Source organism: Monodon monoceros, unplaced genomic scaffold (genome assembly GCF_005190385.1).
Source record: "Monodon monoceros isolate NGI ecotype Baffin Bay Population unplaced genomic scaffold, NGI_Narwhal_1 Super_Scaffold_13, whole genome shotgun sequence".
NCBI classification, from domain to species: Eukaryota; Metazoa; Chordata; class Mammalia; order Artiodactyla; family Monodontidae; genus Monodon; species Monodon monoceros.
This window is the reverse complement of record NW_021703769.1, coordinates 58,668,116-58,693,641: the sequence shown is the minus strand read 5'-3', so window position 1 is coordinate 58,693,641 and position 25,526 is coordinate 58,668,116. Positions and strand designations below refer to the sequence as shown.

At 47.5% G+C, this 25,526-nt stretch overlaps 1 protein-coding gene across 4 annotated transcripts in view; it reads right to left on the bottom strand.

The window, feature by feature from the left end:
* Positions 1-25,526, bottom strand: part of SNX29 (sorting nexin 29) — a 549,826-nt gene that overhangs the window by 182,563 nt on the left and 341,737 nt on the right. For all 4 annotated transcript variants that reach the window (XR_003793181.1, XM_029220773.1, XM_029220775.1 and 1 more), the window contains one exon: positions 22,702-22,818. Coding sequence is in view for 3 of the 4 variants with exons in the window: in XM_029220773.1 (XP_029076606.1) it covers positions 22,702-22,818 (117 nt within the window). In the remaining variant the exon portion in view is untranslated. The remainder of the gene's footprint in view (positions 1-22,701; positions 22,819-25,526) is intronic.

Genomic DNA, 25,526 nt, shown 5'->3' with positions numbered 1-25,526 from the left:
CATGCTTCCCTCCTTTCTTCCCCCAGCCTCTTTGCATGGCTGGCTCTTTTCACATCTTTTCAGATTCAGTTAAAAGATGACGTCCTATGAGATACCTTCCTTGATCACCAGAAATACGCAGATTCCACACTGCCACCCTCTACCATTCCCGGTGCTCAGCCTGCAATTACTCCACACCCTGTATTGGTCCCTCCCTGCGAGCCTGGGGACAGCAGCTTGCACGAAAGGTCATTCACACAGGCCCTGGCATGTTGTGGGCACTGACTGAGCACTTGTGACTGAGCAAACAAGTGAATGATGAGGGAAGCTCCATTTCCATGCAAGTGTCAATCAAGTTTTAAACTGCTCTGGAGCAAATTCGAAATCATCATGCATAAGAAGGATGAGTTAGTTTGGAGATAAGAGGAACCAAAGGAAGAGAACCATATTCCTTGTCTTCTAATTACAGGGCTCTCGGATTCACTGCTCAAAAGACAAGGCAAAAAGGCAGACAATACAGGACAGCAAATCTTTGTCCCAATCATGAAAAAACACCCATAATTTATGTTTTCCAGTCACTTTCTCACACATCCCTCTTTTCACATAGCCTTCCCTTCAGCAATTAGCTCTCACTTTGCACTGCCAGAAACGACAACTATTTCCCATCCCATCAACACCTTGCTTTCTCTTCTCACTTTTTAAGAAGGAACAACGTGTGAAATGCACGGCTCTGTCTCCAGCTTGGTCACCGGGCCAGAGGACAAACGGGCTCAGGGCTGCTGCTTTGAACACAAAGCAGGCCTGGGCTTTCCTCCCCTCAGGGAGGCTGCTGCCAGGTCTGGACCACTTTCAGGGCTGTGCGTTATCTGTTAATTTGTTCTTTGTTTTACAAATATACAATTAGAGGCATCAGCTGAGGCCCGTAAAGAACTGGCAAATAAGAGCTTTAAAGAGTATTTCATCCAATCCTCTGAGTAGCCCTGGAAGCTTGCATGAAGGCAGGCTAGCACACTTCTGTAAATTAGTTTTTGATGTGTCTGTTTTTCCCAAAAAGACTCTGAGGGTCTCGGGAACAATATTCTCAGAGCCCCAGATGGTATCAGGCACATACTGATTGCTCAGAGCATGTTCCCCATGGATGGATAGATGTACAGATGAACAGACAGACAGATGGGGGACGGGATGGTTGGAGGACGGCAGGGATGAGAAGGGAGGGGGCGTGAGAAAATTATCTAATTTACTAAGAATGGACATCTAGTTTCTTTCCAAGCAATTAAGATGCATGGACAACATACGTACAAAGGGCTTGCTAACTGGCAGTTACTCTCATTTTTCAGGGAAAGAGTTCAAGGATGTTGGACAGAACAGAACAGGCGTTTGGGGCCCAGCAGTCCCCACGCACGAGTGAAGGGCCAGCTGCTCCACCACAGATGCACACACCGTTACTCACACTTAGTCTGCAAATCCGTACTAGGTTCCTCTTATGGGCCAGACACTCTGGGTACCAGAGAGGCAGCAGGGAGCAGGGGAGATGAAGGCTGGGGGCCCATGGAGCACACAATCCATCCAGGGAGACAGTCTAGAAATAACTGATAGCACAATTACAGTGTGAAAAGTCCATGGAGAAGAATCAAGATAACTAAGGTGTCTGGGAAGGCGATTCGGGAAAGAGGTTTGGAGGGACCGGCGCTGGAGCTGAGGCCTGAGGGAGGACGGTGTGGCTCTGGTCTTTGCTCAGGTAGAGGGAAGCCTCCAAAAGGATTTAAGCAAGGGAGAGACTGGGCAAGTCCCCGTTTGAAAAGTCACTCTGGGCAGCAGGCAAGAGGGAACAGCCAGGAGGCTGCTGAGCGAACGTGCACACCCATACACACACACACACTCATACGCACAAACACACATCCACATGCACGTGCACACAAACCCATATGCACACACACACCCCCATATGCACACACCCACCCACATGCACACACACACCCATACACGCACACACACATGCAGATGCTTGGCACACCAGATAATTTGCCAATGTCTGCCCATTGCCTTTTCAGCATCAAATTTTTTTAAGCCTCACCTGTAAAGAAAGTACAAATCCACAAATGTCTCCAGTTTCTCTAGGCTTAATTACTAATAGAAAGCTATTCTTCAGTTATGATTTCTCCGCCAATCTCTAGCGAAAGACTTAGGCTTCTTAAGAAGGAGCTGAGAGCATTCGACTCATCTAAACCCTCTCCTGCTACACATGAGGACACCCAGGGCTGAGGAGTGGCTGGGTGCCCCACCCCCTGCAGGTTTTTCTGGCCCCGCACCACAGCGGGGGTCATGCCTGCTCCTGACAGATCTCCAAAGTTTCTAGTAGGTGCTGCAAGGGCTTAGTGGCCAGAGCCTCCCCTCCCCCAATGCCCTTCTTCAGCAAGAGCAGCTTCTAGGGACTTCCCAGGCTGCCCAGTGGTTAAGACTCTGCACTTCCACTGCTGGGGGCGCAGGTTCGATCCCTGGCTGGGGAACTAAGATCCTGCACGCCATGCAGCCAAAAAAAAAAAAAAAAAGAGCAGCTTCTATTATACTTTGACCCCTTTCCCATACTGAGTTTCCAAGGCAGAGCTCCTTTTAAAGAAAAGGGTACACAAGCATGATTTACTTAAGAAGAAAGAAGTTTAGAAAACACTCAACAAACTGCATCATTTCACCTTTAACTCCCATTGAACAGCCAGAGAAATGGAGGCACAGAGCAACCAGAAGATGCCAAGGAGAAGCAGAGTTGTGCAAACTCTAGAATCCAAAACTGCTCTCACCAGGATTGCAGTGTAAGTGAAGGGTGAATGTAGGATCTCCTTCTATACACAGCAAACACAACTGAAACTGTCACTTAGAAATTAGCCAGGGACCACCAAGCAGCACTTAACAGCATTAAGATGTATCAAGGAGGTTTAAGCGGCAGGTCTGCGGAGCTCATTACTGCAGACAGGAGCGGATCTGAGTCTATCTGGTGATGCGATGGAGACACTAGGCTGCAAGGACAACAGAAGGCCCCCTCCAGGCCTGTTAGCCAAATGCTGTCTTCCTGCAAACAGAACAGCCCTCATGAGCTCGCACAGGCAGGTGTGCTGCTGGGGGAAACCCTCCAGGGCAGAGGGGGGGCTTGTCCATTTTTACATTCCTGGTCCCCAAACCCAGTACCTCCCCAGAATCAAAATCAACAGTTGGCAAACTATGGCCCACAGGCCAGCCTGCATTTGTAAATAAATTTTCATTGGAACACAGTGACGCTGGTATGACGTGTGTATCACCTATGGCTGCTGTCACACTCTATCCCCAAAGTTCAGTCCGTGTGACAGAGATAGTACAACCCACAGCACCTAAAATATTTACTCTCTGGGCATTTACGGAAAAAGTTGGCCAACTTCTGCTGTCGTTGATGGCTGAACAGATGTAGAAAAATCAGCAGTAATTTCAAGGAAACACTTCCTTCTTCTCAGTGGGGAGGAACAAATGTTTGAGCTCCACAGCTTCGTGAAATGACTTTCAGTACTTGAGAGTAAAGAGAGGCCCCAGATCTGGATGGAGGGAGAGGGATAAGAAATGACATTTAAGGATCCAGGCCCTTATTTACATTCATTTACATCATCCTCACAGCAACCTTTTAACATGAGGATTTCGTGTCCCATGTTCTACAAGAGGCTCAGAGAGGCTCTGCGATGTGCCCATGCACACAGCAAGAATTCAAACCCAAGTCTGACTGAAATCGGAGCTGTGCTCTTTTTACTACACCTGCCGCCTCCCCGCAAAGAAACAAGGGTGCAAAACGAGAATCCAGGCTAATCCCTGAAGGAAGGAACCTGTTCCTTGTAACGGGAAATGAAGACACTCGGGCAGTCAGAGCATGTATACACCTGGGCTCCCTGCGGCCACTGACACGTCTGGACTGTATTTCTGCCATTACAAGTGTGATGGTTACATAAGCAGATGAGCAGGCACTGCTGACCTGCAGATAAAAGCAAAATGACTCTGGAATGTTTCCTCCTAGGGTTCTTTCTGGTGATTTAATTTCTACCCCTTCCAAATAAGAGAGGCACACCCTAGAGGCTGCTTCAGGTGCGTGAGGTGGGTTGGAGGGGTGAGTTTATCAGGAAGTTCTTTAGTGAATCCCTTTGGCTGCCCAGGTCCTCGGGAAACACTCAGGGAGGGTCTGGTGTCTAAAGGTCAGGAAGACCTGGGCTTCGCCAGTTACTAGATGTGAAACCTATGCCCCAGTTTCCTCTTCTGTAAGGCGGGGCCGGCACTCACCCACCCCAACCTCTGCAGCGTCCTGTTTATAAGCTGCCCAGCAGGCTGCCTGTGCGGTTACAGTACATTGTCCTCAGCTGCCATTTCTTACCTTCCCTGTCACCTCCCTGCGGGAAGAGGACAAAACAAGAAGGGGAACTCGGGCCAGCTCCAGACTTTAGCAATCTTGCCTTCAGCTCGGGTGGTTTTTTTAAAAATCAGAGCCCATTTCCCACTACTGAGAATTCACCATGTCTCCTGATCTGTCTCCAGGGCAGCACAGGGCCTCCCACCACCTGCGCCGAGCAGAGCAGCACCGGCCCCAGCAGCAAGAACGGGCACTCGAGCAGGCTGTCCGCGTTCTCCTCAGCCCAGCATTTCTAGCCCCATCCAGCTGTGCCACAAGGAGCAAAGAGAACTGATGTAGTCCAGTGTCCCTCCCAGTCGGTGCTAAGGCACTGAAAACTGAACGGCCAACTTGGTTTCTACAGGTCAGCAACAGAAACCTAGATGCTACTCTCTTTTATTGGATCTGTCCACTCTGCTGGAACAGAAAGCTTCCTGTTTTATTTCTGACCCTTCAAGTCCCCTCTTATTAAGACTGAGCTTGTATTTCCACATGTCTGTGAATATGGCCCAGGCTGAAACCACACCTGTGAGTTTTCCCTTCCCTGTACTTTCAAGATTTTGATTCTTTTGGTAAGCAAATCACTTTTTTTGATTGACGCTTTGCCAAGAGGCCCAGCGTTAGCGGCAGTACCCTGGCTGCTCTGCAGGGCATCACCCTGGAGGCCGCGGGTTGGGGGACACGGTGGAGAGCAGAGCAGCGAGAGCGCAGGGCACGGACGCCAGAGCCCAGCGCCTCGCGGCCCTCTTTCCAGTGCTGTGAGCCTGGCAAGTGGCTCGACCTCTCTGCCTCTATTTCCTTCTCTGTAGAATAAATACAGCAATTCCACCTCCCTCGCAGGGTTGTCCTGACAAAGAAGTGAGACAGTTGATGTCAAGTGCAGGCAAGAGTGCCCGGGAGCTGGGGTTCCAAGTGCAGCCATGGCTGCATCACCCAGAGCAGCCCAGCACACGAAGGCCCAGCGGGAGTCCTCGCAAGGCCAAGTACACTGGGCTGGGCGTGGAGGCGGATCTTACGCTTCTAGAAGGTCTGAGCACCTCTCACTCAGCACACCCACAGCGGCTCAGGGCCTGGTGAGGCTTGGGTCTGGGCTGCTGGGTCTCCCGTCAGTCCTGGAGAACACGGTCCATCTGGCTGCCTCACTTCCCAGCACAATGGATACCATCTGTGTCCTCTACATGAGAAAACCCAGAAAGGTGACTTTGAAAAGTCACCCAGAGGCATCTCATCTTGTCTTTTTTGTCCATGTAGACCTATTATCACCATTTGTCAACACGGCAGTCAGCCAAAGCACATGGCTTTTCCTTCGTTTGCATGTTTGCTCCTGAGGTTTGGGGCAGCTGGAGACCATGCTGGGAGGGACCACAGGCCACTGGGCACAGCTCCCATGCATGTCACTCAGCAGGGAGAGGGGTTGCTGGGGCCAAGCTGGGTGAGAGCCCAGGGCTCTGCCCTCCTCCCACCCACCCCAGCCCCTGTGTCCTCTTCTCAGAGGCCTGGAGCCCCGTGGGACACAGCTTGAAACCCATCACCCTGGAGAAAACCTCCAGTTCCCTGAGGAGGACAATCCCCAAGCACAACCTCCAGGAGCTCTGGATTCACTCCTGCCACCGGCCATGTCCACTCCAGGTTCCTTCCTCACCCAATTCCCCAGACTTGTGCCTTTCAAGGTTGGCATCTTTCAAACCCTACAAGGCTGAGGTGCCTCCACTCAGCAAAGCCTTCAGAACCTGACGTTCCTCTTTTACAAAAAGAGCTGAAGGCTGCCCCGTGGTGTCCTCACGGCACTTTGTACGTGCGGCTGTTACGGCCCCTCCCACGTGCATGGAGATCACTGGTTTACTCCCTACTTCCCTAGACACCTGCAAGCTGACCGGGCAGGCTGTGCTTTCACCCACCTCAGACACCCAGGACCTATCATGGGGCCTGGCAACAGGGTAATAATCCGTGATGACATCTATCTTTCTATCCTAACAGAAAGGTCTGGAAGGATAAGCACCAAACTCATCAGGATGGTGGTCTCTGGGGACGGGAATGGAACTGAGGGTGATTGACAAAGAGATTTTAACATAATGTCTGAATATTTACATTCAGAATGTATTCATGTAATACATGTGCCTTCCAAAACATTTTTTTAAAATAATAGCAGCTGTAGGGGCTTCCCTGGTGGCGCAGTGGTTGAGAGTCTGCCTGCCGATGCAGGGGACACGGGTTCGTGTCCCGGTCCAGGAAGATCCCACATGCCGCGGAGCGGCTGGGCCCGTGAGCCATGGCCGCTGAGCCTGCGCGTCCGGAGCCTGTGCTCCACAACGGGAGAGGCCGCAACAGTGAGAGGCCCGCGTACCGCAAAAAATAAAAATAATAATAAAAAAATAATAGCAGCTGTAATGACTTGAATGGTGGCCCCCCTGCAAGTGGTATGTCCATGCCTTAAGGCCCAGGACCAGTAAATGTGACTTTATTTGGAAAAGCAATTTTGCAGATGTAACTAGGTTAAAGATCTCGAGATGAGATCACCCTGGATTATCTGGGTGGGCCCTAAAACCCAAAGACAAGTGTCCTCAGAAGAGACACACAGAGAGAAGCAGGAGAAGGCCATGTGAAGACAGAGGCAGAGATTGGAATGAGGCGGCCACAAGCCAAGGAATGCTCAGGCCCGCGAGAAGCTAGAAGAGGCAGGAAGGCTCTTCCCCTGGAATCTCCAGGTAACACCTGGCCCTGCCAGCGTTCACACTCTGATTTCAGACTTCTGGCCTCCACAACCGTGAGAGAATAAATGTGTGTTGTTTAAAGCCCCCAAACTTGTGGGGACTTGTTACATTTATTGATCTCGTGCTCGGTGCCAGGCCCTGGGTTATACATTTTAAATGCGTCATTACCCTGACGGGTTGATACTATTATCATCCTCATTTTCTAGATGAGGAAACGGACACTCAGAGAGTTGACTTAACCTGCTCAAGGGCACAGGGCTGTAAGTGCCAGAGCCAGGAGTGGACTCAGGTGTGGCGTCGAGAGTCCACTCTGGGCTGAGACACGCAGTGACAGAACACGGCTTTGGGATTCGACAGGTCTAGGCTTGCACGCTTACTGTGCCATCCCAACCGAGGCCCCTGACCTCTCCCAGCCTCACTCTCCTAAGGTATAAAGCAGGCAAGTAATACTTCCCTGCTAGGCTTATTATGCATTAAGTGAAATAATGCCAACAGAGTCTGCTGTACTGTATCCCAGGGCCGGGCACAGAGAAGGCACTCAGCTAGCAACTCCTGAAGCCATGAATAAGGTCGGGTCAGGGTGCTACTCACGGGCAGGGACCGTCATGTCAGAGGTCGGGGGTAGGAAACGGCTGGAAGACATGATCTTCCACGAGGAACGTGCTGACTACAGGTGCAAACTATTTCCTACATTCACTCACCCAACCCAATCCACTATGCTATCGGCTCTCGGAAACACCAGATGGGTGGGAGGATGGATGGATGAGTCCATCTATTCCACAGAACAGCTCGGGCAGTTGGTCAGCCTTAGGGGTTCCGCTGTGCGAGAGTAAAAGGTGATGGCATTGATGGCAGAGAGGGAGGAAGAACTCTTAAAGCTGAGCTCCTGTCCTCGAACACTAAAAAGGCCCATTCCTGAACCAGCGCCCAGACAAGTTGCTGTGTGATGTTCAGCGATGAACACCAGCAGTAACTCCAAAACAGCACCTTCCAGAAATACTCACATGTCAAAGTTAGCAGCCCTGCCACACACACACACCAGTGCCCCCCAACCAGCTAAACAATGGCCTCATCGTGGCCGGGCGGCCACCACTTGCTGCCACTGCTCACTGAGGAAGCGGATCACCAACACCCTCAGTTAGAGCCCCAGATCTCTCCCCGCAGAGATCAGACACGACAAGCAGTCCTGCCACGGAGAAATCTGTCTAATTTTCGATCTGTCTTTTATCAACAAGCAATAAATAATGAAGTTCTGCTCATCAGAGATGCCAGGGACTGTGCAATTTAACATCTGTTTTATAATTACATCTCCCAAAGTGCGATGTGTCCCCAATCCCCTTTGAAATTGATGACTTCCCAAGAAGATGTTTTTGGAACTGAGTCAAAGCAGCAAGAATACAGTCCTAGACCCACAGCCTGGTCCCTGCTCTGTTTCTAACATGCTGAGTGGCAGCAGGCAAGCCATTTCCCTGCTCTGAGCTTCCATTTCCTCCCCAAGGAAAGGAAAAGGCAGGATAAAGGGGTGGACTGTGGCTCTTTGCTGCCCGGCATCCACTCCCCTCCTGGGAAATCACCCCACCATGAGATTTGTGCGGAACAAACCCTAACCAGCCTTGATCCAAGGGTGAGCACCAAATAACACAGATCAGTCAGCATATCCCGTCCTTGTGGCCACAGTGACTGGTTCAAGCTGGTTCAATCAGAGTGAAGCCTGGGGATTTTGCTGGCTATGGTGGACAGTCTCGTTCTTTCTCTTGATGATTACTGAGAAGACGGGACCACGGCTCATCCAGCTCTGAACTTTTCAGTTGCCTAATGTAACAAATTCCTTGTTCTGCTGATGCCACTTTGGCTTGGGTCCTCTGTTTCTGCCACTGAAAGCATCCTAACTGATACAGAAACGATGATCCCTTCCAGGTCTGGCATTCATTTTATTTTATTCCATGTTTTCCTAGGAAGGTCAAGCCCTCAAAAGAAAAGCCCAAAGGAAAGCCTTCAATCCCTGCTGCCAAGGAGAGACTGGAGCTACTTCAGGACACAGACCATGTCAATCTTGTCTTTGATCTCCAGTTCAAAGCATAGTACGTGGAACTCGGGAAACTGAGAAATTCAACACACATGGACTGAATGGATACATCAATCAGACGGAGGTCTGCAAACTGTGGGCCCCTAGATAAGCTTTACTTCTCTAATGAGCATCGCCATCAGAGCTACCATAACTACCACCAGTATCATGGTTCAGTGAGTGCCACCCAGGTGCCAGGCACCAAAAGCTCTGCAGAAATTATCTGACTGAGGTCCCATCACCACCCTAGGAGGCAAGTAAGCTGCCACCTCTGAAAGTCACCAGGGCCAGCCACAAATAACTCTGTTCCTTCTAGGTGCCTGGTAGGACTGCACGTCCTCACTTACCTGCAGTGACCTGTGTCCAGGGGACTTGCTTTGCCAATGAAATAAGAGAAAAGTGATGTGTCTCATATCCAGGTGGAAGATAGAGTGTGTGCTCGGCCAGGCTGTTCTGTCCCCCTACCACAGCCTGGGTCTGGGTGTGAGAATGATGACAAGATGCAGCAGAGGGCCAGCAAACCGGTGAAGGACATGCAACATGGACGAGACAGAAACTATTGTTTTCTATAACGGCATTTTGGAGTTCTTTGTTACTACAGCATAACCCAGCCCGCCCTAATATACCACACCTCATTTTACAGACGGGAAAACTGAGGCTCAAAGAGGTGAAGGGCCTTGTGCCAAACCATGCTGTTACTGAAGCAGAGAGGCACGTGTAGGCCTGGAGAACACATACTTGGCCATTGTTGGTCAAGTTCTGAGGAGTTGTGATCCACCCCCACTCCGCAACCAGGTGGCTTAGGGCTTTCACTGCCAGCCTTGCCCACACACTCTTGGTTGGAAACCCCGGGCACTAGGAAAACAGAGGTGTTGATCCCTCTGTACCTCAGAAACCAAGAGTCCACCCTGAAACAGCAAAACTGACAAATACCAAGTTCCCCAAAGCCCAAGACATGTGAAAGTAGAGACATGTAAGAATATATACAATTCAGTATAATAATACAAAAAGCATGGAGGAGAGCAATGAAAGAAATAAAATAGAACCACTATGGAAGACCAGACCAGAGAACGTCAGTATGCAGAAAGTCCTGCCACAGAATTTCCAGATCATAAATTTCTATACAATCATTTCTCTATAATCAAAAAGTAGCAGTAATTTTGACTCAAATGCCTCTTGACCAAAGAGTGAAACAAAACTAGTTACAAGATTCACTGTGTCCACAAAACAAACAAACAAACAACAAACAGTGAATGCTGAGAGGAAGCACAGCTTCTCCTGGCGTTAGGACCTGCGAGAACGCCCTCCCATGGGTGCCCCTCAAGGTGACAGGGATGTGAATTAGTGGGTGTCTTCAGTGTAGTCCCATGCTAGGCAGCCTCCTAACATATGGGCCGGTGGCCCCCGTCCTGGCATTCGTGCCCTGTGTCATCCCTTTCCCTGAGGGTGGGTGGGCCCTACTGACTCACTTCTAACCAACAGATGAAGGCAGAAGCGATGGGAAACCAGTTCCGAGGTTATAAAAGACCGTGACTTCCATCTTGCTGGTCTCTCTCATGTTTTCCTGGCTCGCTCACTGCAGTGAAGCAAGTGGCTATGATGAACCAGGGTGGTGAGAGACGGCCTCCAGCCAACAGCCCGGGAGGAACTAAGGCCCTCAGTCTTAGAGCCCCTGAGAAACTGAGTCCTGCCAACAAGCACACGGGCGAGTATGGAAACAGACCCTTCCCCATCAGGCCTGAGATGTCTGTGGCCCGGACTCAGAGAAAGAACCAACTAAACCACATGGATTCCTGAAACCATAAGATCGTAAATGTTGCTATTTCAAAATGTTGTTTCTGCCTCTACGTTTTGGGACAATTTGTTATGCAAAAACAGACAACTAGCACAGTCCCTAAACAAGTATAATGATGAGTTTTGTTCACTGTTTCTGTGTTACCCCTTCATGAATCGGTGGCATACTGCCCAATCTGTCCCAGTGATGCTACGGGAACCAAAATAAGGGGACCTAAAACTTTGATCCTCTGATAAAACAGAGAGAAGTACTTCCCACACATCAGCCCATCACAAGGCACCGTTGTGATGTTTGCCACATTTGTGTACTACCTGCACTACTGTTTATTAATGTTATTTATTAAATCAACTCACCTTTTTTAGTTATAAAATTTACTCAAAAGGAAATCACTCTAGCAAATAGAAAACCAACTACACTTGCTATATAGAGAAGGCAAACTGAATCCAATGAAACCAAAACTCTATTAAATTCTAGGTGCCAGTGGCTCTCAATACCATCTGCGTTAGAATCACCCAAGGCAACGAGGGGGGTGCGCCGACCCCACTGCAGAGATTCTCCTTCTGCTTAGCTGGGGTCTAGATACCCAAGAATAGATACTCGTAGCTTATGGGCTCTGGCGAGGGCCTGGATGCCATCATCTCAGCTCAGCTCACGTGAGTGTCTCCTCCACCACACTGCTGACCAGGAGGGCCCAGGGAACAGTCCATTCTCTGCATCACTGGTGCCCAGGTCAGCCCCCGACACATGGAGGATGCTACTGTGTATGCAGTGAATAAATAAACGAGGTATCATCCTGGATCCTGGGGATGGGCAAGATCGGACCGCTGTCCAGGGGTAGAAGTGATATTCCTGATGGGGGCCCGGGTCAGAGGGGGCAAGCCTCCTCCAGCCAGCCCTCGCTCTTCCATCAACAGTTTCCCCAGTTAGGACAACACAAATTCTCTCTGTGACTGATGGATAATTTCATACTCAAATTGGAAATGCTTAAACTGAGACATCACGAAAATTGGGGTGGGAGACATATGGTAGTTCCCTGAACATGACAGCAAATAAAAAATGAAAACAGCAATGTTGATCATCTCGTGACATATAAATCCATGGTCCCTTGTAGGTGTAGGGAACTGGCATAGAATGTTTTGCTTCAGTCAAATTCATCAAGTATTTTTTTAAATAAATTTATTTATTTTTGGCTGTGTTGGGTCTTCATTGCTGCACGCAGGCTTTCTCTAGTTGTGGCGAGCGGGGGCTACTCTTTGTTGCGGTACACGGGCATCTCATTGTGGTGGCTTCTCTTGTTGTGGAGCACGGGCTCTAGACGTGTGGGCTTCAGTAGCTTTGGCACGCAGGCTCAGTAGTTGTGGCTTGCGGGCTCTAGAGCACAGGCTCAGTAGTTGTGGCGCACGAGCTTAGTTGCTCCGTGGTATGTGGGACCTTCCCAGACCAGGGCTCGAACCCGTGTCCCCTGCACTAGCAGGCGGATTCTTAACCACTGCACCACGAGGGAAGCCCCATCAAGTATTTTCTGAGCATCCATAGTCAGGATCCTATGGTGGGAAGTGAGAACTAATATTCATTCATTCATGCCACAAATATTTAATACTCTTTACCAGGTACTGGGGACACAGTCAAGTATACAACAGACAAAGGGAGACAGCAAATCAACAGCTCTATGCGAAGCAGTGATAAATGCCATGAAGAAAAATAAAGCAGGGGGTGGAGGTGCTATTTTATTCAAGGTTATGATAAGCTGATATTTGGCCCCTACTTTGGGTGATTTAGAGGTATTACCTCATTTAATTCAAACCTCATACAAGTCTCTCTTGTGGGCATCACTGCATTTAGGGATGGGGACATGAAGACTCAAAAAGTTAAGACCTACCAGCTCCACGCTTACTAGTCCTAAGGACTTGGGGACATTATCTATCTTACTTGTGCCTTAGTTTCCTTATCTCTAAAATGGAATCAGTAATATCTACCTCATGGGCTTGCTACTACATGTAAAACACTTGGGGAAAGATTTGGTGTATAAAAGGTGCTCAAAAGATTTGGTATATAAAAAGTCTGGGAGCAGCTTCCTGTTGAAGGTAGGAGTGTAAATGTCACTCCCACTTTTAAGGACTTCATTATCTGATGGAGAAGCCAAAGGATACACCCATGAAACTAGTGGATGACAATATCCATGAACGCACCATATTGATTTACACCACCAGTCCCCCTGATAGGCCCATCTTCCCAACCAAGTTCTACTCATCCTTCAAAACCCAAGTCAAACCTTTCCTCTCTGAAGCCTTCCAGGACAATCCCAGCAGTTAATTAACCCAACACTGTGCCACCATTACACCTGATTGTACATAATTCTCTTATTTGTTTGTTACTTCAGTTACAAATACGTATCAAGAGCCTGCCCTCTGCCAGACCCTCCTCATACTCCACTGCAATTACGTGGCAACATGTCTCTGTGTGTCCTCCACTGGATAACAAACTTCTGTCCAGTGGCAGAAAAAAATCAACTGGGTCTAAGTCAACAGAACAAATTCATTAATAAGTAAACAAAGGACAACATAAGAAAAGTAGACAAAATGGGTGGTCCAGAGTGGGGGAAAGGATTACAGGAATTCAGAAGAAGTTAAAAATAAAAACAACTCAGTACTGACCAGGCCACTGAGGGATTTAGAATGAGCTAGATTTTGAAGGGTGGGGAAGATCTGTAAGGGTGGGAAGAAAGGAGAAGGTAACACGTACCCAAACTCTTAGAGTAAGGATCTCTGGGAGAGGGACACTTGTATTTTATACTCTCTTCAGTTGTATAGTACTTAATTTCTTTCAAAAATAGATTCTTATATTATTTGTGTAATTTAATAAAAAAAAATTTAAAGCATGTCTTCTGAAAGACAGAAGGCAGAGAAGCAAGGCAATGCAAGTAGAAGGGCATAGGCAAAGGTGAGGGGCAGGACTCCGTGGCCCAAGAGCGAGAGGCAAGGACAAGGCCAGAGTCAAGTCCTGCTGCAGCACCTGCCAGATTCTTTCTAAAACAAGGCTAATACTATATATAAAATAGATAAACAACAATGACCTACTACACAGCACAGGGAACTCTACTCAATACCCTGTAATAACCTACAATGGAAAAGAACCTGAAAAAGAATATATACAACTGAATCACACTGCTGTACACCTGAAACTAACACAACACTGTAAATCAACTCTACTTCAATAGAAAAAAAAAAGGCCAAAAAAAGATCTGCACGTACGGAGGCAATGGGAGCCACAGCTGGCTGTGAGTCTCACTGTAACAGGGGAAGGAGGTGATTCTCATTGGAGACACATGCTCTCATGCTGGCAAAGGCCATGACACCCTGGGACAGAAAAAAAAAAATCTGAGTGGACACAAGGTTTTTCTGACTTTATCAAAAGCCTTGTCAAAGTCAGATCTCAAACGCCTGGCTGGCAACATCCATCACATCTCAAAACACGGCCACCCACTTCGGTGTGGATAAGGCCCAGAGGTTTTGTGTATCTGGGAGAACACAGCTTGAACCCTGGTCAGCAAAATCCTTTTCCTCAGAAACAAGAGCAGAAGCTCTGCAGACCCCACAGGCAATTCCAAGATGGTACCCATCCCTCAGGAAGAGGTCATTTTCAAAAGAACAGGCAGCCAGGGGTTTGGCTTGGTTTCCCAGAAAAGACGACAACAACAGATCTAGGCACAATCGGCTCTGGATCCCACAAACCAGCTGACCAGGGAATCAACCTCCATGACACATACAGTAAAAACAGCATTTATTTCCACGGGAAGATTACATAAATCCACTTCAAGGAGATTGGGAATGCTTCCAGAACAAACTGTAAGATCCCTCTGATGCCCAGATGCCACTCTCCACTTTGGCAGCCCCAAGTTAATGATGGACCAGGAGAGAAAAAAGAAGAGATGGGCCTTTTTTCAAAAAAAATATTATAAAAAATAGGAAGAAATCTTTAAAAAAAAAAATGTGAGTCACATGCAATTGGTGGGGGAGGAGGGCTAATCAGATGGGAACTCTGTTATCCTGGAGAAAGATATTTATTAAGAAATAAGCACACAGAATATATTTAGAGGGTTTATACAAGTATAATCACGTGGCTATTACGTATCCTTGGAAATACAGTGTGTGTTAATTTAGCAGAAATAGAATCAATTAAATTAGGATTTAGATGGACATGTCTTGTCAGTAGGATTGACAAGGCACAGTGGAGACAGGATGGAAGAGGCTGGAGAGTCTACATTTTGAGGATGACAAAAATGACATGAGTCAAGGACAGCACCACAGTCTGACAGCACGGGACACAGGTCCAAGCCCAGGCCACATGGCTGCTTGACCCTCAAGAACAGCTTTTCCAGGCCAACAACATAAGATTGAGACACCTACATGCCAATAAAATACACAGAGGTCAGGAGCCAAGCAACCCGAAGTCTTGAGGTTGAACCCGCAGGAGCGGTGAGGGTAGAGTCTGGGAGCAGCTTCCATAGAAGGCAGAGAGTGAGATCAGGGCTACCACATTAAATAAAGAAGAGCAGGCCTTGTTTGCACCTATAATAGGTGGGTGTGGGTCATGAGCTCAGGATTTCAATTCATCCGACTCCGAGTTCCTAGGTCAGGTGAAAACAAAAGAAGAAAGAGCGAGCTGCCGTCAGGAAGGACGTGGTGGTTAAAGAAGGGGAGCACAGGGCCTGGGAGCCCCGAGAGCTCCCTGACTGTCGCTGCCTGTCATTTTTCCTGCTGGTGGGGCCGTGAGCAGCGAACTTAAGCCGAGTGATCACATGGCCACGTGAGCAAGCAGGCAAAAAGGGGGGCAAGAGTTGCTTTGTAAATCTGGCTTCTATCTCTTCAGGGTCGGTGGCAGGAAAGGTCTCTGAGTTACCTGTCTCCGCGCCAAGTCACAATGCAGTCCAACCAGAGAGACGCCAAGTCAGGCAAAACATATTCTGCTCTTGACCTTCTCAGGGGTGGAGCCCATGTCCTCCACAACCCTGCAGCATGCCCCACACTCTGTGTAAAAACAGCCTCACAAAACACGAGTGACGGACAGGCAGCAAATGCCTCCCTGAACCCACAGCTGAAGTCATTAGGGAGCCCGATGTGCACACGTCTTGATGACTCTGTACCTTGCCAGTGCTTCCTACTTGCATCAGTAAGGGATCAGCCTTGTGGCAAAGCTTGCACGCGCCGCATTTGTCAATTGACACAAAACTCTGATCTTACTGGAAATGTAATTTCAAAGTTCCACACCCGTAAGCCTTGGGTAGCCAGGCTCTGTCTACCCAAATGCTAAACTGTAGCCCCTCAGGGCTCCCCAAAGGAACCCAACTACCCACAGCCATGAGTGAACCAGGCATAAACCAGGGGCAAGACCTGGGTACATGGGGGCAGACAGACCTGTGAGTCCAGCATTAATGCCAAGGGGTGTGTGATCAGGTGGGCAATTTGCCCATTGACAGAAAAGGGTGACTGGACTCAAAGAGGGGCTTTAATTCTCTGGCACTGAGCTGTTTAAAGTGGGTTCTGCAAGCATCTTTCTGGATGATTTTGTAACAAAAACTAATATTTCTGACTTAAGCCTCTAAGTGAGACATATTTTTAGCAGCCTCTCTTAAATGGCACTTTTAAAAATAATCTCCTTCAAGACGGTAGACGATTAGAACACGGATGTCCAAGTACCGAATTAAAAAGCCTCTTATAATTTGGAATGTGCTGTTGAGAGCTGCTGTGGGACCGCAGACAATTTGGTGCTTGATCATTAGACATTCGGCAAGTGCCACCAGCTGAAAAATATATTTCTTTTAAGCTCTGGACTTAAATAGCATCAGCCCTCAAATGAGATCCCTCCCTCGGAAGGTTTTAAAGATACCAAGAAAGTCCCAGGAAGCATTTTATTTCAAAGTAGACTCTATTACAAAACTTGAGACGAGCTTTGTCCATCTGTCTCACCCCTGAGATTTAAATTCCTCATCTTTCTCTCCCACCAGCTCAGTCATTTCAATAACGGAGGGAAGGTGGCCCATGGAAACACCATGCAGCTTGCAGCGAGGATTAACGGGAAGTCTCTGGCATCCAGCAGCCTCCAGGACAGCACCTTTCTGGATGATCAGATACTGTGGTTAACAGTGTTTCCATAGATACTGCAGGTGCGTGGCCCGACTCAGACAGCAACTGCTCCCTGAGTGACTGTGTGCCAGCCTCCGAGAAGAGGAAAATAAACACAGCCCCTGTCACAGGGTGGCTATCTAGCCACAGATTAAAAAAAGAAAATTCAACACAAAGTGGTAATACAGAGTGACAGATGCTGGGGCACGAAGTGCCACTGAAACAGATTAAGGGCCAGGCAGGAGCTCAGGAGGGATGCAAGCAAGAAGGGAGAGTCTGCAAAGACTTTCGTGGAAGCTGATTCTACTGTAAGCCACTTCAGGGAGCCCGAAACGGAAAGGATTTGCAGTTTTTCAAGGCAATTGCAACAAACAGCATCGTCATCATGCCACAGAGCAATGTAAATGTCTATGAAACTAGAGACAATGGGAAGGGAAGGGGGAGGGGAGAGACAGTGGCAGAGAGAGACTCAGAACTGGGAGAGACAGACAGACAGAGGCAGAGAAACCAACACGCACACAGGAGGTGAAAGAGAGAGACAGGGAAAGACAGGCAGAGGCAGGGAAAGAAAGGAGCAGAGAGTGAGAAACAAAGAGGAGCAGGGAGAGAGAGACACAAAGAGACAGAAGAAGAAACAAAGAGATTAAAAAACAGAGACAGCAAAAGAGAGCATAGAGAATCCAAGAGAACCGCACAGTCCGCTGTCTGGGAGCCAGTGTGGAGGAGGCCCAAAGTGCCTGGGGTTCAGATGACTGAGACCCTGGCCAGCTGGGGAGTCAGCAGAAGGCCAGTGGGACCCAAGACTGAACGCCTGGCCGGCCACTCACCCCGGGTAGAGCGGGTGCAGGCCCAGTGCGCCCCACGGCCAGGCAATGCCACCTCCTCCCCTCCGGGCCCTGTGAAGCCCAGGCCAGGGCGGGTTCACGGGACAACCCGCGCTGCCGGGACCTCCCTGCAGCTGGCGTGTGGGGTAACGAACATGATACATAACTCGGCCCTAACTTTCCTAAATGCATCCCTTGAAAAATATCTTAGAAAAGATGGTCCCTGGGGAAATAATGCCTACAAAGCATGCCGGAGCTCCCCTTCATGGACGGCCATGAGGCAACCTGGCAGAAAGTGCTACAGCAAAGAAGCCTACTGACCATCCTTTTTCAAGATGATTTATCACAGCACCCCCTCCTTTTTTATATGCACCACCTGCCTGCACCCTTTGAATTATTATTCTACTCCTCCGAAACTCTGCTCTCTCCAGATTCCAAATTTCCAAAGAGCCTGTCTGATATCAAGATTAAGTGATCAGTAAGAAAAAAAAAAACAAAAACCCAATCAACTTTGATGTACAAAGCGAGGGGGGGAGACAAGGAAGGGGGAGATGCAGTCAGGGAGTGGAATGCGTGAGAGCTTCACCAAAGAGGGATCTGAATCTTTAAAATCCCCAGGAGGGTTGTGCTTGGAGCACAACAGACACTAAATTTTGCTTGAAATGAAAAAGGAAAGAACACAGAAGAGTAAACAGCATGGTGTTGAAGAATGAGATGGTCCTGGATCTGCAATCTGGTGCAACTGCGGAGCTGTGTGCCTCACGGTGAGTCCTGAGACCTCTCTGTGCCTCGGTTTGCTAAGCTGAAAAATGGACCTTATTAGGTCCATTATATACTATACAGGGTTGTTCTGAGGGGAAAGGATAAAAATGCACGCCAACGCCAAGCACATAGTACATGGCCCTCACCAAACAGACAAGGGAGGGGACAGGTGAGAGACTGGTGACAGGAGGACAAACCAACAGGGCTGGTGCTTTGAATCAGGGAAGCGATTCTACAGACCTCAAGCCACACGAGGCAGGGCACCTTTTCTGCTTAAGTGGAGGTGACCCACTTAAACGGTACTTAGGACAAAGAAATAGAGACCCACAGAAGGGGCAGGAAAGAGAGGAATCCAACTTCAATTACATAAAGTGAGACCAAGTTTGCTTCCCCTGTGGGAACAAACTTGCACTTAATGAGTTGTTTTGCCTTCAGCTTTCCCTGTGCTGTGACTGTAATTGACCTCTACATCCCGTCATCTTACAAGGTTCTATTTCTCTGTCTCCATTTATTATTCAAAATAGGAGCTGTTCTCCCAGAGAACTTTCAGGGCTGTAATCAAATCCTGCTAAAAGGTAAAAACAAAAACGAAAACAAAAAACTACAGCATTCATTCACATGTTATACTGGGGGCAGGGGGTGTATAATGAGGAGAGAGTCCTAAAAATACTTCCATTCAAAAAAAGAAAAGGAAAAAATTCAACCCTTAATCCTTAAAATAAGAATTTAACCCTTCTCCTTAAAATAAGTGACTTCTTACAAGTCTATAATGTCATGAAAAGATAACACTGAGAAGAAACCGTGTCCCTGCACCTATCTTTTAAGAAATTTATTATTTGGTGCATGGAGTCATCCTCTGCTCTATGAAAATGAAGTTCTCACTTAGCAAACATTTACGGAGCACCTACGATGTGCCAGGCAGGGTGCTGGGCACTGGGGACTCAGAGATGAAAACGGGGCCCCTACCACGTGCCCAACACCAAGCACCTTTACCGGCAGCATCTCGTGGAGCCGCCCAAGCGGCTAGTGCCACGTTACTCTCCACTTGATGGAAGAGGAAACCGGGGTTTCCGAATAAGGCAGACCCGGTCCTGACCGTGAGGCCCTCAAATACTCTGGCGGCCTGGGAGGAAGTCTAGTCTGGGGTCAGCAGAGAGTGGAAACGAAGGGGTAGGGCAGCCTCCCACGAGAGAGGCCTCTCACGGGCTCCAGAACTGAAGCTGAGTTTGCGGCTGCCTCCCTCCTCTGCCCCGTCTGTCTGGCTCTGGGCAGATGACTGGAGCGGGCCTGAGGCAGTAACAACAAGGTCAAGATGTCCCCCTGGGGCCAATGCCCAAGTAGCCAGCTCTTCCCAACAGCCTTCAGGACCGCTTTACTCCCTCCTCACTTCTGGCCATCACAACCTGCCCGCAGGAAAGGATCTGATGATGGTTCGAGCTGCCTCTGGGTAAAGGGATGTCACTGCCTTGAAGGGCAATCAGACTGGAAGCAAGAGGGAGCCTGGCAGGAGGAGAGAAGATGGGCTTTCATGTCAGAGGGGCCCAGGGAAAATCTGGACTCCACCACTTACTACCTGTGACATTCCCTCATTCCCTCATTCATTCACTCAATAAGTCAACTTATATTTATTGAGCACCTACTATGTGAATCAATGGGATTCAAAGGGAGCAGAAAGAGACATGGAACTTGCCCTCAAGGAGGGGCACCTCATGGAGAGACTGATTAGTGAGAGATAAATGTAAAATCACAGCAAGAGAAGAAGGGAGAGATACATATAAACATCACATTCAACATGGAAAATCTGACCTGGTCAGGTTTCCTGAGGAGACGATGAGTAGATACTGAGGGGTGAGTTACCTGAGGCCAGAGCCTTATTCCAGGCAGAGGGGACAGCAGGAGGAAGCAAGGGACCCGGAGCAGAAGAAAGCTGATGGGCTGGGGGCCCAGCACCGCGGTGGAATATAATGAGAAGCCCAGCGGGGCCCTGAACCCTTCTGCATCTCAACTGCCATGTTTATTAAAGAGGATGCTAATCCCACTCGACTCACAGGCTTGTCTTCAAAATCAAATGAGAGAATGAAGGTGAAGACCCGTGTGTGTGCCTGACACACCGTCGGAACTCTGACAACCGGGAGTTCCTGACGGACGCTGGCGCTCAGGAAGGGTTTTCCTGCAACAGATGGAGGAGGATGGAAGAAGATGCTAGTCCTCCCAGCGCCCCGAAAGCTTGCAAGACGAGATCTCTGGGTCTACACCCAGCCAAGTGTAGCCCCATGAGCTGCCAGACAACCTTCTATTCTAAATGTGGATTTCACAAGGATGTTATTGACAGCTCTGGTGTAAAAATAAACATGGGAAACAACTCAATATCCATCAATGGGGGCCTGGTTAGATAAACCTTGGTATTATCAGTTCAAAGGAATACAATGCAGCTCTTTAAAAGAAGGATGCAGGCCTACACGTGAAGTACAATAAAATGATGTCTAAAGTACACAGATAGGTGAGAGGAAAGTAATATAGAGAACAGGGGATAGAGCCGCTACTGGTTGTTAAACGTGTAGGTGTGTGCGCGCAGCTTACTCAAGCAGTGCTCAACTCTGTAAAGAGAAACCCGGGACGGATCACTGTTATTGCCTCTGGGCAGGACAATAAAGGGCCCGGGATAGGAAGGAGATTTATTTTTCACTGAACATACCCTTTTATACTTCTTGGCTGTTTAGCATGGATGGGTGTAACAAGGTTTGTCAAGAGCCCAAATTTTGACAATTTTCAATCGTTTAAAAAAAAAAATTCAGTCTTTCACAGCAGACAGATCTAGATCTGTCACTCCTCACCATGACTCAAAAAAAACTCTTAAAAAAATTATGAGACAAGAAGAAATTTGAACACCGATATTCATTGGTATAGACGAATTATTGATAATGGAGGCCTGACCATGATATTCTATTTGTTTTCTTCATTTTTACAGCTACACACTGAAAAGTCTACAGATGAAACTGCCTGGTATTTGATTCAAACCAATATGGAGGGGAAAAGCAGGCACTGGTAACTTGAAATAAGATTGACCATGACTGACGACAGCTCATTTGAACAATGGTTACGTGAGTGCATCACACATCCGCCGACCTTCAGGTGTTTGACATCTGACATCATAAGGAAGTTTTAGAGCAAAGAAGAAGCTATTATAAATGTGCATAAAGGACAAGATGCTCTCAGCAATATGATTTGCAGTAGCAAAATACTGGAAACAACCTAAATGTTTATGAACACAACCAGATTTAAAATATTGTAGTATTTCATTCAATAGAGAATTAAAGAATCAAGAAAGTGAACAAACTAGGTCAGCAGCTCTCAACCAGGGGTGATTCTGTCCCCCAGGGGATATTTTGACAATGTCTGGAGACATCTTTGGTTGCCATGATTGGGTGGGGTGCTACTGGCCTCTAGTGAGTAGGAATCAGGGATGCTGTTAAACATCCTACAATGCGCAGGACAGCCACCCCACAAAGAATTAAATGGCTCAAAGTATCAAGAGTGCTGCAGTTTAAAATCCTCTATTAGATCTATGTGGGATGGTCCTCAAACCATAATACTAAATAAACATAAACACACATACACACAAGGCAAACAGATATGTACAAGTATACCATGTAGGTAAAAGTTACACAAAACCGAAACTATTTATTTCTATGGAAATTTATCCATGTAGTAACTATAAAAACAGGGAGGAGAAGGCTATATGCCAATTTCAGAATATCGATTATGGGTACAGGGCATGAAATGGTGCCAAGGGGACTTTGACAGATTTTGTAGCATTTTAATTACTTTACCCCCTCCCACCCAAAGGAAAGCAAATGTGGTAAAGGCTAATGCACGTAAAATCTAGATAGTGGGTACCTGGATGCTCCCTCTTTTAGTCTCTGTATTTTTCCATACCCTTGACATTGAACAAACGTAACAGCACGGCTGTGAGCAGCAGAGGCTGGGTGGACCGACAGACGGTGTGGGCAGAATGGCAAGGCCAGGGCCTTGCCGGGTGGGAACACTCACCGGCCCCCGAAGGTCGATGAGCTCCTGCCGCATCTGGGACACGAGGGCTTCCTTGGCCACCAGGGCCCGGTGCAGGCGCTCATTGAACTCGATCAGCTCCCCGTGCATCTCTGCCACCTGCAACACACAAGCACCATGTAGTGAGGCTCGGAGGGCAGACCCTCCCCACGATTCGCCCCGCCCTCTCCAAGTCCATCACTTGTCAGCAAGGCATCAGGAGGTTGTCAGGCTGGAAACAGTAACACTGCTTATACTTACGGACTAGCTACGCAATCCACTCAGAAGCTGGATATGTTTTTGACTTGGTTGATTTTAACATTATGGACTCAACGGTCCCCAGTTTATGGTCACAATATGATTGTATCATGTCATTTTTGGACCTCAGGCTTTTGTTCTTAATAAATGAATAATTTTCTGGCAAAGGCTTTCTTTCTCATTCGAGTTGTGCCTGTTAAGAATTTCCCCGCTAATGGTACAGGTAGAATGACCGACCATTTCTGTTCATCAGGGCCTTGGTTCTGAAAACCAAGAAAACAGAACCGGAGCCTTGTTGAGGATGGTGACAGTGAGGGTGACAGACACACCTGCAGCAGCACAGCTGCCCTATGGTCACTGCTCATGCTATGCCAGGAAAATACTTGAGGAAGATATTATTGCTCCTACCTCACAGAAAGAGGAACAATGTCAGAGGTGTTTAAGGAGCCGGGCCACAGTCACATAGCTAATAAAGGGCTGACTCGGCAGGCCTGGCTCTTGACCACTGGGCCACACTCCACAATCCTGCCGCTCCACCGTTTAGCCCATTCAGCCTGCCAAGAGCCTGCGAATTTATCCACGTTTCAATACACTTGGCTGATCCCAAATAAATAAAAATGGAGGGTGCGATAAGATAGCCCATGACTGATGTACAGAATCAGTAACAGATCTTTCAAGCTGTAACTTACAAACAGAACAAAGATATCCCACATGGTCAAAACATACAGTAATTTCTCTGATTACAAGAGTGATCTTACTGGGGCTTAAAATCAAATTCAACTGTAATTTATTTAAATGTTTTAGAGAAATGTGAGAATGTAATCTTGCCATGCTCATCAGGAACCCTGAAGGAAGGATCTGGCAAGCATCTTACAGAGAAGCCCCCCAGAATGCAGAGGTCAGGCAGACCCCCACTAGCCCCTGTCCCTCTGCCCTTCTCAGAAGATCATCCCTCCTATACCCCAGACTTCAGCCAGGTACTTACTACATTCTATATAACACATAAATAGTATCAGACCGTTTATAATAAGTATTCTATGTGAAATATAAAACATACTGTCAGAGTAAAGAAAGGATGTAAGGAGAAGCTCTGTGGGAAAAAGAAGAGTAACCTGAATCTTGATGCTTCAGGAGGAATAAAGGCAAGCCCTCCTTTTTATTTTTATTTTTTGGATATGTTATATAAAGGGTAAAAGGCATAGGAGGAAATAAATGAAAATACGAACATTAGTCAAGGGGTATTTTTCTTTCCATTCTTTCTACTTTTCTTTACTTTTTAGTTTCCTAATAATTTATCAGAGAGAACAACCACTTAGCCTCTTTCAAAGAATTAAAATTTTTCACCTGAAAGGGGAGCCAGGTGTAATCAACGTGAAATTTATCAGGTTCCCAACCATAATTCTGATGCATCCATTAATTTGCTCTGTGAATCTCCACTCAGATGTCATCCCCTCTCTGTCCCTCAGATGCTCACCTTCTTCAAACCAGTGTGAAATGCAAAGTGAAAATGGCATAAAAGACACTGCAATAGCCATGCAATTAACAAACGGAGAATAAGTCACTGAGTCTTTTAACGACTTTTTTTGTCATACAGACCTGAAGTTAATATTCCCCGGTTGCCTTATTCCTTTTGTACAAAAAAAGCTTAAGATGATCTTTTGGCCTTTCACAAACAAATACAACATCACTAATAACGACTGTTCGACTCCTCCGCACAGAAATCACATAAACCCTCCACGAGCTTCCTCAGGGCTGAGAATCCATTTACCACACAGCAAGCAGGAAACATGCACAACTGCCAATATCACTGCTAAATACCTGCTAATATGCCCCCACAGAATGCAAGCTTTAAATAAGGGCCACTGTCATTTCTAAAGCAAGGCAGGGTGTTGCTTTGTTTTTGTTTTGTTTTGTTTTGTTTGGCAGTGGAAACCAGAGTGTTAAAACAATTTTCCATAAGTGCATGAAACACTGACACATCCCAGCTTCAAGCGGTGTTTATCATGAGCTGTCAAAACGCTGGTTCTCTTTTGCAGCCAGAGAGTAACTTGACCACATCAGACAAAGCTTTGATTTCACTAGGGAATGGCGGGGGTGGGGGGGTGGGGTGGAAATCTTATGGAACTGAGGAGACAAAATTTGATGAAATAATTTCCTGCAGTCATTAAAATGGCAATGCTCATTGTTACTAGGCAAAGCTCTGAAACCCTGAATTTCTCCATTACATATCCCTACAAACACTTACTGATATAAACAGCTTTCATCTTACATAAACCATACTGAGCTTACTATTCCTCAAACAACTCTTTCCAAACTCTACTATAACTAGAAATGAATTCGAGACCCAGAGAGAGCCTCAGAAGAGAAATGTGAGATCACAAATGGTTCCCATTATCATCAAAATAAAAGGCACAACCACTGCCTACCAGAATTTCTATGAGGCTCTGAGGGCATTTACAGGTTTCACCTGACCTTCTTCCTTCGTTATTCTCAATAGCAGCAGGGAATAAGAGAGAGAGAGAGACAGGGGCCCTCCAATCCTTTCTCCCCCAAGCAGCAAGAGTGATCTT